General features: G+C 45.3%; 1 protein-coding gene across 7 annotated transcripts in view; it reads left to right on the top strand.

Annotated features, from left to right (window-relative positions):
- cacnb1 (calcium channel, voltage-dependent, beta 1 subunit) overlaps nucleotides 1-13,990 on the top strand; it is a 96,479-nt gene extending 82,489 nt beyond the window's left edge. For 3 of the 7 annotated variants that reach the window (XM_034189461.1, XM_034189464.1, XM_034189466.1), the window contains 5 exons: nucleotides 4,867-4,875; nucleotides 8,382-8,533; nucleotides 8,621-8,716; nucleotides 10,015-10,200; nucleotides 12,467-13,990. In XM_034189461.1, the coding sequence (XP_034045352.1) occupies nucleotides 4,867-4,875; nucleotides 8,382-8,533; nucleotides 8,621-8,716; nucleotides 10,015-10,200; nucleotides 12,467-13,003 (980 nt within the window). In that variant the 3' untranslated portion in view covers nucleotides 13,004-13,990. Of the gene's footprint in view, nucleotides 1-4,866; nucleotides 4,876-8,381; nucleotides 8,534-8,620; nucleotides 8,717-10,014; nucleotides 10,956-12,466 lie in introns of those variants that run through there. The other 4 variants (XM_034189463.1, XM_034189465.1, XM_034189462.1 and 1 more) reach the window with 3 other exon arrangements.
- The last annotated feature ends 409 nt before the right edge of the window (nucleotides 13,991-14,399 follow it).

Here is a 14,399-nt window from a genome sequence, read left to right as displayed (position 1 = left end):
CCAACCGCACCCACTGCTCGCCGAGGAAGGGCAACCAGGCGGAGCGCGTGGGTGCCGGAGCCCCTGCCCACCCGGCGGCTGCACTCAAGCACCCGACCGCCGAGATCCCTGAACTGGCCGGCAACGCTGCTCATGAGCTCCTCGTCGTTGCGGACAGCCAGCTGCAGGTGACGGGAAATGATTCGTCTTCCCACTGTCCCAAGCAGCGCCGCCGGCCAGCTTGAGGATCACAGTGGCCAGACAGTTGAATACAACCGCGATGTAAACGGGGGCTCCGCATGACACGCCCCGCACAGCCGCCCCCTCAGCAGACAGTGGACACAGCCGACTGGAAACTATTGTCGACTATTGTCCACTATTGTCGGTGCCCTCACGTGGGACGTGGAGGGGGTAGTCAGGGAGGCCCTGACCCGACAACCGGACCCAGGAGGAGGACCCACCAACAGACTGTACGTGCCACTAGATGCTAGGACTGCCGTGTTGGACTTCTGTCACGGTTCCAAGCTCTCCTGTCATCCGGGGGTGCGAAGGACCGTGGCAGTGGTCCAGCAGTGGTTCTGGTGGCCGTCAGTCGAAGAGGACACTCGGGAATACATCCGGGCCTGTACCACTTGCGCCAGGGGCAAGGCAGCACATCAGGCGGAGAATGGGCTTCTCCAGCCTTTGCCCATACCTCGTCGCCCCTGGTCCCACATAGGTCTGGATTTCGTCACAGGCCTCCCTGCGTCCCAGGGGAAGACTGTCGTGTTGACAATAGTGGACCGGTTTTCTAAGGCGGCCCACTTTGTGGCCCTCCCGAAGCTCCCAACGGCCCAGGAGACAGCAGACCTCCTGGTCTACCACGTCGTGGTAGAAATAGTGGAGAGGAGCGAGTCTTCGCCTTGGCTCTGGCTTTACCGCCTGTGTTGCCTCTTCCACTCATGATTTCGTTCTAATCCTTCGTTGTCAAAGCACAAAGAAAAAAGAGGAATCAGCCAGAGAGTTGACTGATGACACAAGTTTTCTAATTGACAGGAGCCCCATTTTACGCTCCATTCGCAGTCTTATAGGGAGAAACGATCAACTGTTATGATAAATCTGACTTCAGAAATCGAATCTACGTATCTGAATTAATCTAAGCACAAGTTCTCACGTCTTAATTGTAAATAACGACGGAGAAATCGGCCAGAGAATCGACAGTGATTACGAGCGCAAACTTTGCATTTTCCACTGACAGCGCGAGACCGCTGCATCGCTTCAACCTTTCAAGATGGGCGGTTCAGCACTCCAGGTCACGTGACCAAAATACCTGTCTATTATGGGATGTCTATGGCTGTAACAAAGCTAGGAATTAGCTTTCTGTGAAAAGCCCTAGGTAATAATGATGTAATTCTTTTTGCCACCATGATGCTAGTTAACGAGAGTTAATTTGAATGATATTAACAGGTGTTTGGCAAATATCAGCCTGTTAAAACTTCAGTTCCCAACTGTAAAGTTTTGTGAGTGTTGCTATGGAGATTCCAAGGAGTTTGCCTGGTTTTCAGAAACCCCACTAGTTAGAAGGCACGGTTGGGTCAGAGTTAGAGGTAAAGGTTACGGGCAAGAGTTAAGAGTTACGATAACGGTCAGTGTTAGGGGTAAGGGTTAACATTAGGGGAAGGGTTAGGGTTACATTTTTCTATTGAACCCAAGAGATTATGTCTGTTTTGGGCCTGGTGAGTAACAGGCCTTCTGAAATTTAATATGCTACTGATGTTAAAGGGTACCTTCTGCATGCATACGAGGTCTATTAGAAAAGTATCCGACCTTATTATTTTTTTCAAAAACCATATGGATTTGAATCACGTGTGATTGCATCAGACAAGCTTGAACCCTCGTGCGCATGCGTGAGTTTTTTCACACCTGTCGATTGCGTCATTCGCCTGTGAGCAGGCTTTGAGTGAAGAGTGGTCCACCCCCTCGGCGGATTTTCATTGTCAGGAAATGGCGGAATGATTTGGGCTTTTTTTCCATCAGAATTTTTTCAGAAACTGTTAGAGACTGGCAGCTGGAAACCATTAGAAAAATTTATCTGGCTTTCGGTGAAAATGTTACGGGCTTGGTAGAGAATAAGGAGTGTTACTGTCGCTTTAAGGACGGCCCCCAGCGGCTGTGGGGCGCGCCGCGTTCCGAAGCCGCCATCGACAGGCTGAACGACCATTTCATTTCTAAACGGATGGCTGTCTGGATCCGTGACCATCGTGTGCCATTTCTCTGGTTATCGCAAGAGCTGGACATCAACCATTTTCCGGCAGATTTCACTTTTAACAAGAGATTTTGTCATGGAAAGCCGAGCGGAGGCTTCGCGCGTCACGATGGATTTGCTACTGGAGCGAGACAAAACCACCTCCATTTTGGTCTCACAGGATGGCTTTGAGATGGCGTTCAGACAGCTGTCGGTGGTTTTTCCATCGAGTGATTATCCGAGAAATTGTGGATGTGCCTGGACATGCCAGAACATGTCCCGTGAGGCTTCATCATGGCGTTGCTTTGCACCTTGCGGCACCGCCGCGATGCGCGGAATTCCTCCGCACGTCTGTCTCAATGTGCTGAAAAAGTGCTGATGTCCACGTCTTTTCACAATTCCTGTGCTAGTCAGACAACATCGCGGATAAAACACAGGCTTTCCATGACAATGTCCAGCTCTTGTGATAACCAGAGAAATGGCACACGATGGTCACGGATCCAGACAGCCATCTGTTTAGAAATGAAATGGTCGTTCAGCCTGTCGATGGCGGCTTCGGACCGCGGCGCGCCCCACAGCCGCTGGGGGCCGTCCTTAAAGCGACAGTAACACTCCTTATTCTCTACCAAGCCCGTAACATTTTCACCGAAAGCCAGATAAATTTTTCTAATGGTTTCCAGCTGCCAGTCTCTAACAGTTTCTGAAAAAATTCTGATGGAAAAAAAGCCCAAATCATTCCGCCATTTCCTGACAATGAAAATCCGCCGAGGGGGTGGACCACTCCTCACTCAAAACCTGCTCACAGGCGAATGACGCAACCAACAGGCGTGGAAAAACTCACGCATGCACACGAGGGTTCAAGCTTGTCTGCCGCAATCACACGTGATTCAAATCCATATGGTTTTTGAAAAAAATAATAAGGTCGGATACTTTTCTAATAGACCTCGTATAGTCAGGGTAAAGGTCAGTGTTTGGGTAAGGGTGAAGAGTTAAGGTAAGAGTTAAGGGATAGGGTTAACGGTTCATTTTAAGGTAATTTTTTTTCTGCTGAAACTCAACTGATTTTCTAACTACCGGGCCTGCTGACTAACACAAATTCAGAAAATAAGTGTGTCACCGATGCTGAACGGTAGCTTCTGCATGCTTATAGCAACACTGAATATTTGTGACTAAGCACAAGTATTCTAAGTATTACGGTAGTTAGGTTGGGAAGGAGATCAGGCTTTTATGTCGGTGCAGAAACCGACAGATATGATAGACGCACAACACTCATTTTGAATGTGTTTATTAATGTGAATGTAAGGAAGCCAAGATTGAGGTCTTCACAGGACAAAAATTTTGACATAGTTCAAAGCCATAAAACCTGCGAAACCTGAATAGAGTAAATAACTAATCTTTTAATAAAACAACACACATCCATGAAACATTTTTTAGCTCTTCCATTTTTATATTTTACACTCTCCATTTCACATAAAAGCAACAACATATCTTACACCTGTCATGATTATTAGTCACCATGTGTTTTTTCAACTACGAGTTTACTGAATAAAACGGTTTACTAAACCCCGTGAAGACCTCTCATCCAAGAAATGCTTACATTCTGGGTTTGTGCTTGACAAAATATCAGAATTAACAGGTTGATATACTTGCTGTATGTACAGTTGGGTCCATAAGTATTTGGACAGTGAAACACTTTTTGTGCTTTTGCGTCTGTGTACCACCACAATGGACGTTAAACAAAACAGTCGTGCTTGTCGTGTTGTATGTTTAACAAAATATTGCATGAACACTTTAGAAATAAAGAAACAGCCATTTGCATGCACAGTGCCTCTATTTTTTTTACAGCCCATAAGTAAAAACTGACTGTGGAAGAAGGAAACAGTGAGGGAAGCTACCAAGACATCTAGACAACAAGCAATTGCAGGTTTCTGTGGCTATGATTAGTTGCGTTAGTTGCATGAGCAGTTACGGAACTTCATGTTAAAATGGAAGATAGAAGGATTTTTGTGAAATGAAAGCGTGGCCTTTTCGCTGCAGTTTACCAGAAGGCACATGGGAGGCTGAAGCCTAGATCTGAGCTTTTTTCCCCTCATATAAAATTCCTCTTCTGGATTAGGGTTAGATCCAGTATGAAACTACTACTTGTGATGCAATGAGCAAAAACTGGACAATGCACAGCCACAAAAGCCTCCTTCACAATTGTCATGGATGTCTTGGTGGCTTGCCTCACTCGTCTCTTTCGTGCACTGTCGCTCAGTTTTTGAGAACTGCCTATTCCAGACATATTTACCAGACAGTACAATGCTGTTTGTATTTTGATTTTAATGATTGATGAAAACTCCTTTTATTAAAGCTATAAATCTACACTACTGTCACAGCTTGACTGTTTCATTTCGACTCTGCTCTGGTGGTGCACAGAGGCAGCATGACAAAACTGTGTGCCTGTCTAAATACTTTTGGAGATTCCTGCAATTCCAAAATCAGAAGTCCACTTCATCCAGAGGACTGTCAGTGTCATGTTCTTCCCGTTAATTCCTGCTATGACTGCCTGACTCTGATCTGGCCTCCTCTCTGTTCATCCTGTCTTTTCTTCCCTTCGCCCACCCATCCTCCCTCACCCCCCACCCCCCGCCCCTATCTCTTCCTCCACTCTTTTGTTTCAGACGTACTGGGTACGTATGCTCCCCTTCCTGCAGGGAAACAATGAGGCCTCTTCTCTACCCTCCCATTTCTTCTCACTATATTTATCATCTGCTCATACATCGTTTGTTTGCCTGTCTGCTTGCTTGTCAGTTTCTCTGTTCCTCATACTTCTGTGTGACAGCCTGTAGTCTAACAGTAACATTAAAAAAACAGAACGAAAAGCATTACAAAACCAAAGTGGGCGCAGATCTGTGGGAGGAGAGCGATACGGTTGGGAACTGTGAGCACAAAGCAATGTTTTCCGTGCTGTTGAATACAGTCTTATCCGCATGCTGTATGTGAAAGACGACAGTCTCAGTGGAGCCCCAGGAGTTGACATCACTCAATCTAGTCGCCGCCGCATTGACAGGAAGAGGCGGAGTAATAATAAGTAGACTGGGACTCATCAGATCGTATACCAATATCTGCCAAATGCAACAAAGTGATGGACCTGAGAGCCACTGTGAAGCCCCAAATTAGGGAAACCAAGTTTATTTGAGATGAAAATATGCCGGGGAATGTTAATCCAGTTGTAAATGGCCTCTGAAGATATTTCAGTAATTATAATCTCAGTAATATTTCAGTATTGGTCTTGGTATGTGTGTTCAGTTTCCATCAATGCTAAAACAAGTGCACTTTTTAAGTGCACAACAAAAACAAACGTTATTTTAATGCAGTTTGAGGTCCTATCTTTACAGTCGATACAACGGGTGGCGCAAATTATTTTGAGGCATGTCCAAGTTATAATTACTGTCAAGAGAGTGCATAAATTGGGTGTAATGCTGGTCACCTAGTGTTGGTTTTACCATGTCCATGAGTTAACCGTGACATTACAGCCCTCACATCAAAGTGGTTGATTATGATTACAGGCTGCGGTCATCCCTGTTGCTTGTGCATCTTTTCCTACCACATGTTTCTCTTCCAGTCAACTTTCCAGGGATATACTTTGATACAGCAGCACTCTGTGAGCTTCTTTTGGAGGGCGTCAGTGAGTGTCTGCTGAACAAGTCAGCAGTAGTCCCCATGGTTGTGGTTGCATGTACTGAACCAGACAGATATTCATGATATTTATACAGTGTAAATAATGAGTTACTCAAACTTGAAATTAAATATTCTAATATGATGAAATACATGTTTTTTCAATTTTTTAATTATCAAAATTGAATATGTTAGATAAAGTTTTAAGGTATTAATATAATTTATTTCCAATATATTTCACAGCCGTTACTTTCAGGGGGATTTTAACCTGAGCCAGTGCAATTATGGTTAAATTTGTAATAGGGAAGCCTCTAAGATGAAGACAGTTAGCTTATAGGACCTAACTTTTCCGCTCTCACGGCTTTTCTATTGTTTAGAATCTTATTATATTAAAAGTAGGTGAGCTGATTGACGTAATGATTAGTTAACTGCTTTGACGCTAATATCACAACAGCAAGTTGTAATCCAAAGACAACATCGATCAATCAATCAGATTGTCACCTGTTGAGTGTTGAGGACCACAGTGGCTGGAGAAGGCCAAGGGGTCGTCCATGTTTCATCTGGCTGCAGCAGATTGATGGTTACTTTTGAGAGTTGGGAATGAATGATTTGTCTTCCTGTATGGTTGCCACTGAGGACCCAGTGTGGTTATGTCATATGGTGGATACGGGGATGTGTGGCAACAGCAGATGTTCACAAATTTGACTTTTGAAATAACACCTCTATCAACCTGTATTTCATCTTCATTTTACACAAGCAGCTCTTTTTACATTTCTGGGTTACGTGTATGCTCGAGAGAAATTCTCTTGTACCTGCACTAATGGTAAATATCCACCAGGTGGAGCTATTGCTCCATTTCAAGAGCCTTGAGTACAGGCTGCTGTGAGACATGAGGATGATCAATCTGTTGCTTATATTAGTAGATATCCACCGCTTACTGTTGGAACAACATGAATTTTAGTTCAGCTCATTGTTCTCATGTTTCCATTTCCAGCTGCCACATCTCAGTTAGCAGAGTCTCAGATGATTAGTATAATTTAGCAGTCAGTAGAAACTAAGCGTAAATGAGCCAGATGAATGAATCTTTGACAGAGAAGACTCGGAATATTTAACGTTCATTCACATCATTGCTTGGTGGAGATGCAGTATCTTGGGTGCCTTCTAATCATCACCTTAGTTGACATCAAGAATAGCTGAATAGTTACTCGGTTAACAACCAATATTTGTATAATCGTATCACACTTGTATAGTAAGAAGCCTCTTGAAAGGATTTGTGATATGTTGCGCTAAAGCTCTTGGAAAAATTCTATTGTACCTGCATTAATGGTAAATGTCCACCAGGTGGAGATATTGCTCCATTTCAAGACCCTTGAGTAAAGGCAGCTGTGGGACATGATGGCAAACCTGATGCTTATAGTAGTAGACTTCTTTTAGATTAAAACACACACATAGCTTGGCTTGCAATCAATATACGTAAGCTCACTTTGTCCTGTTGTCAGATTGAGACGTCACATCCGGAGCTCTACAGAAGCTGAACTTTGAACTAATAAACAGCCTGGTATATATTTTTTTTGTTTTTTTGTCACGGTGAAGGAGCAAGTTTCTCACTGGTGTCAAGTCTAAATTTCCAAAAAGGTTTTTAAGGTTAATGGAATCCTTACTTCCCGTTTCTTTATATGAGTTAAAGTTCACATTTCTTATCATTCTACAGAGACGCTGTTTCACAATTCTCAGCTGTGTGGAAGCTGCTAAAAACGTCTGCAGCTCCCGTCTCTCTGCAGATTGCTTCGCCCATGTTATCTCGCGCTGCCACGAGGTTGGCAGCCTCCTCTTTGGAGGCGCTGAGGTTTGACCAGACAGACGAGGAACATTCTAGTTTCCTTTTTTAATCTCTTTCTCTCTCTCTCTTACATGTCAACAGGCTGATAAAAGGGGAACCGTGCCCCAAATACTAAATAACAGGCTGTTGTTGAGGAACAATGAGAACAAAATGCCCGAGCGGCCTTGAGTGGTTCACCTGATAGAATCATAAGTACGACGCCTGTTTGCTCCAACAATAGCCAATGTGCCACTTTATGTGTTTGATGAAGGCGTTGGTTTTTTGTTTGTTTTTTGGGGGGGGTTTGGTTTACGTGGTGAGAAACTGTGCTCGTATTGTTAGTTATTCCAAGTGCTTCAGGCATTTCATTCTTCAGTGCCTCCTCCCTTCACAACTTTGACATGAAGAAATCAGAAACGCACACCGGAGTCGTCAGTGTTGGGAAGCGGCAACAGAATGAGAATGCTGCGCCGCTCCATTTTGCTGTGCACAAATGAAACTGGAAACATGATTCTAACTCATACACTTAGAATTTAGTATTTTCTGAGATTTTAACACGCATGATAAAGTACTGATAATGTGCGCGTGGCAAAATAACAGACACCTGGCTGATATTGCATCCGCAAACTAGTAGTGTGCACTTTCATCGCTGTGGCGTGCTGTGATTTACACATCTGATGTGTGTTGGTGGGCTTCCAGCGGAGGTGCAGAGTGAGATTGAACGTATCTTTGAGCTGGCTCGGACCCTCCAGCTGGTGGCTTTGGATGCGGACACCATCAACCATCCTTCTCAGCTGGCTAAGACCTCCCTGGCTCCCATCATTGTCTATATCAAAATTGCCTCTCCTAAGGTATAGCAACAGAAACTCTTTGAGTTCCCCACAAAGTGGAATTACGACAACTTTAAAGTTAACAAAAGTGTTGTTGTCTCCCTTCAGGTTCTCCAACGGCTCATCAAATCCAGAGGGAAGTCCCAAGCCAAACACCTCAATGTGCAGATGGTGGCAGCAGACAAGTTAGCTCAGTGCCCACCTGTGAGTTTAATTTCATCCTCTTTGGATTTTTACATCCCTCACTCTGTACATCATCGAGTCCAGGAGTGTTTGGGCAGTGACACACTTTTTGTCATTTTGCCTCTGTATACTGTACCACCACAGTAGAGTTGAAATTAAACAACCTAGATGTGCTTGTAGTGCAGAATTTCAGCTTTAATTCAAGGGATTGAACAAAAATATCCCATTAACCACTAAGGCTCAATCATTAAGAAATACCAACACCATACTGTATGGTAAATGTGTATGGAGTTTGCAGTTGTCAAAGAGATACGCGAGGGAAGCCACCAAGACATCCATCACAATTCTAAATGATATACAGGCTTCTGTTACTGCGCATTTTGTAATTTTTGCCTGTTGTTGTCCCTTCTGGAAAACTGTAGGTAACAGGTCACACCTTCTTTTCTCAAACATCCTTCTCACTTCCACTTTATCATGAAGCTCCATAAGTACAGAAAACTATAATGACTTCAGAGTTGTCTGGATACCTTGGTAGCTTCCCTCACGAGTCTCCTTCTTGCACAGTATTTTTTGAAAATAGAGGTCCTGTTCAAATAAAATGGCTATTTCCTTATTCCTAAATTGTTATGGAATATATTTTGTTAAACCTCTTAAGTGGCCATGCAAGAAGGAAGCAAGTGAGGGAAGCCACCAAGACAAACAGAAAACTGGCAGATGAGCTACCAGAGGAGTAAACAGTGGGTTGGACTCAGGAAGTTACAGACGCAGAAAGAGAAAGGTTACAGCGTTGGGTAACAACGGACTTCCTGCCACACTGAGGAAGATCAGCTGGTCCAGTAGATGAGCGCTGGAAGTCAAAGAATTGAGGACTCTGAACTCATATGACATCACATCTGAATGTGACTATGATGGAGGTGTGAAAACTGCGGAATGTCAGATTGATGTGGCATCGATGAAATCGCTGATTTGTTTGGTCTATTTTGTGGCGACTCTGGTGATCACCTCGTTTTCCTTTCAGCCATCTGTCAGGAACACTGGATGAGAACAGCTTTCTTAGCTGCAGCTGATCTGAAAACTCTTTGTTGTGCCTTTGTTTTGTTGGTATGGCCAAAGCAGATGGTCACCCCACTGAATTCTGTCTGTTTGATGTTTCTTCCTGTCGTGCTTGATCGTGGGAAGGGTAAAGTTTAAACTTTAATCTTCGCTCGTGATGTTGTTGTTCAGCATCGTGTAAATAAACTGAACTCTGGCGGACTTACAGCACCGTTATTGTGCATCCAAATTTAAAAAAAACTAACCATCATTTGGTTTCTGTGCAGGAACTGTTTGACATCATCCTGGATGAGAACCAGCTGGAGGACGCCTGTGAGCACCTGGCTGACTACCTGGAGGCCTACTGGAAGGCAACACACCCCCCGAGCAGCAACCCTCCCAACCCTCTGCTCAACCGCACCATGGCCACGGCGGCCCTGGCCGCTTCTCCTGAGCCTGTGTCCAACCTGCAGGTACAGGTGCTGACCTCCCTGCGCAGAAATCTGGATCTGTGGCCTGACATGGAAGGGTCTGTAGTCAATACAGAGAAACAGGAAGAACACGCTGTCTGAAGTCCAGCAGAGTCGGTGGTGGTTGTGGTGGTGGTTGTGGTGGGGAGGGGGGGACTTCACCGGCAACTTGACCTCAGCAAGCTGGTTTTGAGATACATGAACACCCGTCTCGTTTTCGTCTACCCTGAAGGAAGAGTTCGTTAAAATCCTGGTTTGGTCATTCGCATGCTTCATATCCGAACACATGATGAGGTGGTCACGGTGCCCGGCGGGGCTTTGTGTCGGGTCGGTTCAGCCACGCACACACACACACACACACACACACACACACACACACACACACACACAGACCGTGCATGAACCCAAATCAACTCCAGAGGAGTAAATTTCTCTCATTGTTTGCCACACGGTTCAATCCAGATTCATGCAGTAACCCATAAACCACCTCTGCCGCCAGGCCCCCGCCGTTTCACTGTAATCAAGAGGAAACCGATACGTTGTGCCCCCGCCCGGCCCTCTGTAGGTCTGTGGCCTCCTTTCTTCAGCACTTTTTATTCTCTTGGAGGCAGAATACAGTCTTCCTCCGTGTTGCCATGGTACCGCCCCTGAAAACAGCAAGTTACGTCCGCCTCTTCACGCTGCGAAGCCAAGGCTGTTACTAATGCCGTCCACTTTAATCCAGCGCCATTTTAATCTGTTTTAACGTGAAAATAACTGAAATCACAGATTGTCCCTGCCCCACCATCCCGAGCTGTGACCAGCTACTTGTTACTTGCAGGATGTTATGATTACTACATTAAAAAAAAAAGTCTAGTGAAAAAGTGGAAACACATTTATAGCGGAATTCGACTCATTCTGGTATTTTACAGTAAGATTTTATAGCTTTTCATGGAATGGTTTTAAAGAAGTTTGTTAGTCAGTGTGATTTAGTTTTGTTATTTTGCCATGGAGCTACTGAGCCAGGAGGTGGCGCTGTTGGATACGTTAGTTTTCAGATTAATCAGCCTGCTTGTTGAATAACTGCTTGGGTTTGTGTTTATCTGCATGCAGATCAAATGATTTTAGTGATGATGATACAGTGTAGGGGTTCCCAAAGTATGGGGTGGCGTTGGGGGGGCAACTGCTAAAAAAAAAAAAAAAAAAAAAACATTCAACAAAACTTGGATTATTCATGCTGGAGCCATGAGAAAAAAAACACCCAGTCATCAAAAAAAAAAAAAAAAAAAAGAAGCACAAAACAGGAATAAATCAAACGAATCAAACAAACATCAGACCTCTGTAAAGATGATCTGTTTGGATACCGTCCATTTATTCAACAGAAGCAGAAGTTGAAAGTGAACCTGCAGGACGTGTTCGTTAATGACACCTGTAACATTCAATTTCAGCTATTTTTTCTTTTATTATGCTAAATAAGTTAGTAAATCAATTTATTGGAAAATATTAAGTACTGAGTACTCAACTTTTTTGACTTCCAGTGGGGGGGTTTAGGGGACCACTAACTCAGTGGAACTAAAATGTTAGGCCCAGTCAATGCCAGTACAGCTGGGTGGATTCAGACAATGCAGACAAGGTGTCTTATCCAAGGACACACACAAGTAGTGTGACTGGGACTCTAACCTGGGTCTAAATCTTGGCAGCCTGCACAGTTAGCTGCCTGGTGTATGAGGCTTATCAATTCCCAAAAGGGGGTGGGGGGGCTTGTTGGGGAACCACTGTTGGCCCTTTTTTAACTTGGTGTGTGTGTATACAAACTGGAGCACTGCTTGTTATTTATATAGTGCTTTTCCATCTGCACCAGAAGCTCAAAGCACTTTACAATGATGCCTCACATTCACCCAGACACACTCACACATCAGTGTCAGGGTGCTGCCATGCAACATGCTCACACACCAGGAGCAACTACAGGATTAAGGACCTTACCCAAGGGCCCTTAGTGATTTTCTGGTCAGGCTGGGGTTTGAACTGAGGATCCTGTGGTTTGAAACCCAACGCTTAACCACTAGACCATCACCCCCCCCCCCCCCCCCCCCCCCCCCACTAATGAACACTAATGTTTTAAAACTGCTGGGGCTGTACATATGTATATAATGTATACATATAGTGCATGTACGTTTGTATCTATACAGTTTTTTGCGTGTGCCCCGGCTCCTCATAATCTTGGCAACTAACCACTCACAGTTTGCATTTCCTGCTGTTTGTGTCTCTGCATGGCTGTGGCTCGCCGCAGGGGCCGTACCTTGTGCACGGAGAGCAAAAGCGGGAAGGTCCTCTGACAGAGTGCGGGGGGAGCGGCGCTCTGCATGACTATCAGACCGACGTGGGCGGAAAACCCCCGCAGCAGCAGCACCAGACGTACCTGTGCTCTTCTCGCGGCCAGCTGCGAGGAGGAAGCGGGCGCGGCCTGTCGCGCCAAGACACGTTCGATTCCGAGACCCAGGGCAGCCGGGATTCGGCCTACACCGAGGCGGGCGATTCCTGCATGGACATTGAGACTGACCCCTATGAGGAGCCCGAGCCCTACCGAGGGGGCGGGGGCAGTCGCCTCCACCTGGCTCAGCATCACGGCCGGCAGGCCTCTTGGGAAGACGAAGGCGCCGAGCCAGATCAGGAGAACCTGAACCACCCTCCCATCCCGAGCCAGATGCAGGCGCACGGACGAGCCAAGCTGAGGGAGCGCTACTGCCAGGACCCCGTGGACACGGGGTCCGCCATGAGCCGCAACAAGAACCAGGACGACTGGGGGAGGGATGTCTACATCCGCTGAGCGTGCATCAAACCGCAGGGGCAAAGAAAGCTGCTGGAGAGGCTGCGGATGGAGTGGGTCCGGACTGGGGTCGGGTTTGAGGCCTTGCCAGTCAGGCTGACAAATCGATCTGTTTACATCCAAATACAGTGTAAAAAAACAAAAACAAAAGATCACCTGCCAGATGCCACTCTCATCACCTCATCACTGCAGTTCAGTTAATTTATGTTTATGAAAATAAACATTGATTATTTTTTTTTTTATGTTAAAATTAACACTGCATGGATATTATTTCTTTACTGGCAGCACGAAAGCAGTAATTGTGTGATTGTGATGTGCACGACTCCTGCAGCTGCAGGAGCGGCGGTCCGTCCCGTAAACAGGGTCTGACCTTTACTGGCCTCATGTCACATGTCAGGGTTTCTCTCGCCGCCTCCACTTTCTCATCACACGGACTTTAAATCATCGGCGGCTAATCGGCCATATTTTAATCAAGAGGCGTTTTTGATGTTGTTACGCTCCAAAGATGTTTACTTCTCCTCCTTCTTCTCCTTCTTCCGTGGCCTGGTTCAGCTGCTGTACCTGCCTGTCAACGTCGGTCCTCCCATTCCGCCGTGCTCTTCTTCGTTGGTGCAGAGGGCAACAACAACTTCTGCTCCTAACGTATTCACTCGCGCTCTGGTTTTCATGCAAACGAAGTGTCCTGCCTTAGTCAGTCTCACCTTTACTTCAAGAAAACTCCAGTCACAAGTGCCGGAATGTCTCTCGCCAAGCCATGTCCACCACTGCCACGGTGGGACGTCTTAACTCGCTTGTCACGCTTGTTTTCTCACTACACCTGTGTCTCTTTGTGTCTCTTGCATTGACGCTCCAGCTCCTCGCTCACCTGGTTTACTTTGCACCAGCTTTGTTTATTTTTCAGGGTTAACGTTTCTCGAAAGACCACTCGTGTGTCCTTCAATCCAGAATCCAACCCTCACAGCTAGCTTGTCTGATATTTAAAAAAAACAATCTCTTCTTACTCTTTGATTTCTGACTGAATCGGTGTTGTTTATTTCCTGTGAATGTTTACTTTTTTTTTTTTAATCTTCAGTTCTGGTGAGGTAGTGAGAGGAGTATTTCGTGGGACGGGGTTATATAATTAACGTCGGCCTTTAGTAGTTCATTCTATAATGGAAACTCCATGAATGTCTTCGAGGGGCTGTTCCGTCCCCGTCGCTGTCTTCAGTTGACTAAATGAATATGACATAATGATCAGTAAATAATGTTATTGTTGCATTATCGCAATTGTTAAAAATATGAAATCACATGTATCATTGGTGCCTGATTGTAGCCACATTTTGCTTTTTCTGCCTTTCATTTTTAATCTGTGGATAAATTCGTATTTTAATTAAAAATGTAAAGAAACTGCCAACGT

The sequence above is a fragment of the Thalassophryne amazonica genome, chromosome 16, assembly GCF_902500255.1.
Source record: "Thalassophryne amazonica chromosome 16, fThaAma1.1, whole genome shotgun sequence".
NCBI lineage: Eukaryota > Metazoa > Chordata > Actinopteri > Batrachoidiformes > Batrachoididae > Thalassophryne > Thalassophryne amazonica.
This window is presented reverse-complemented; position numbering and strand designations above follow the sequence as displayed.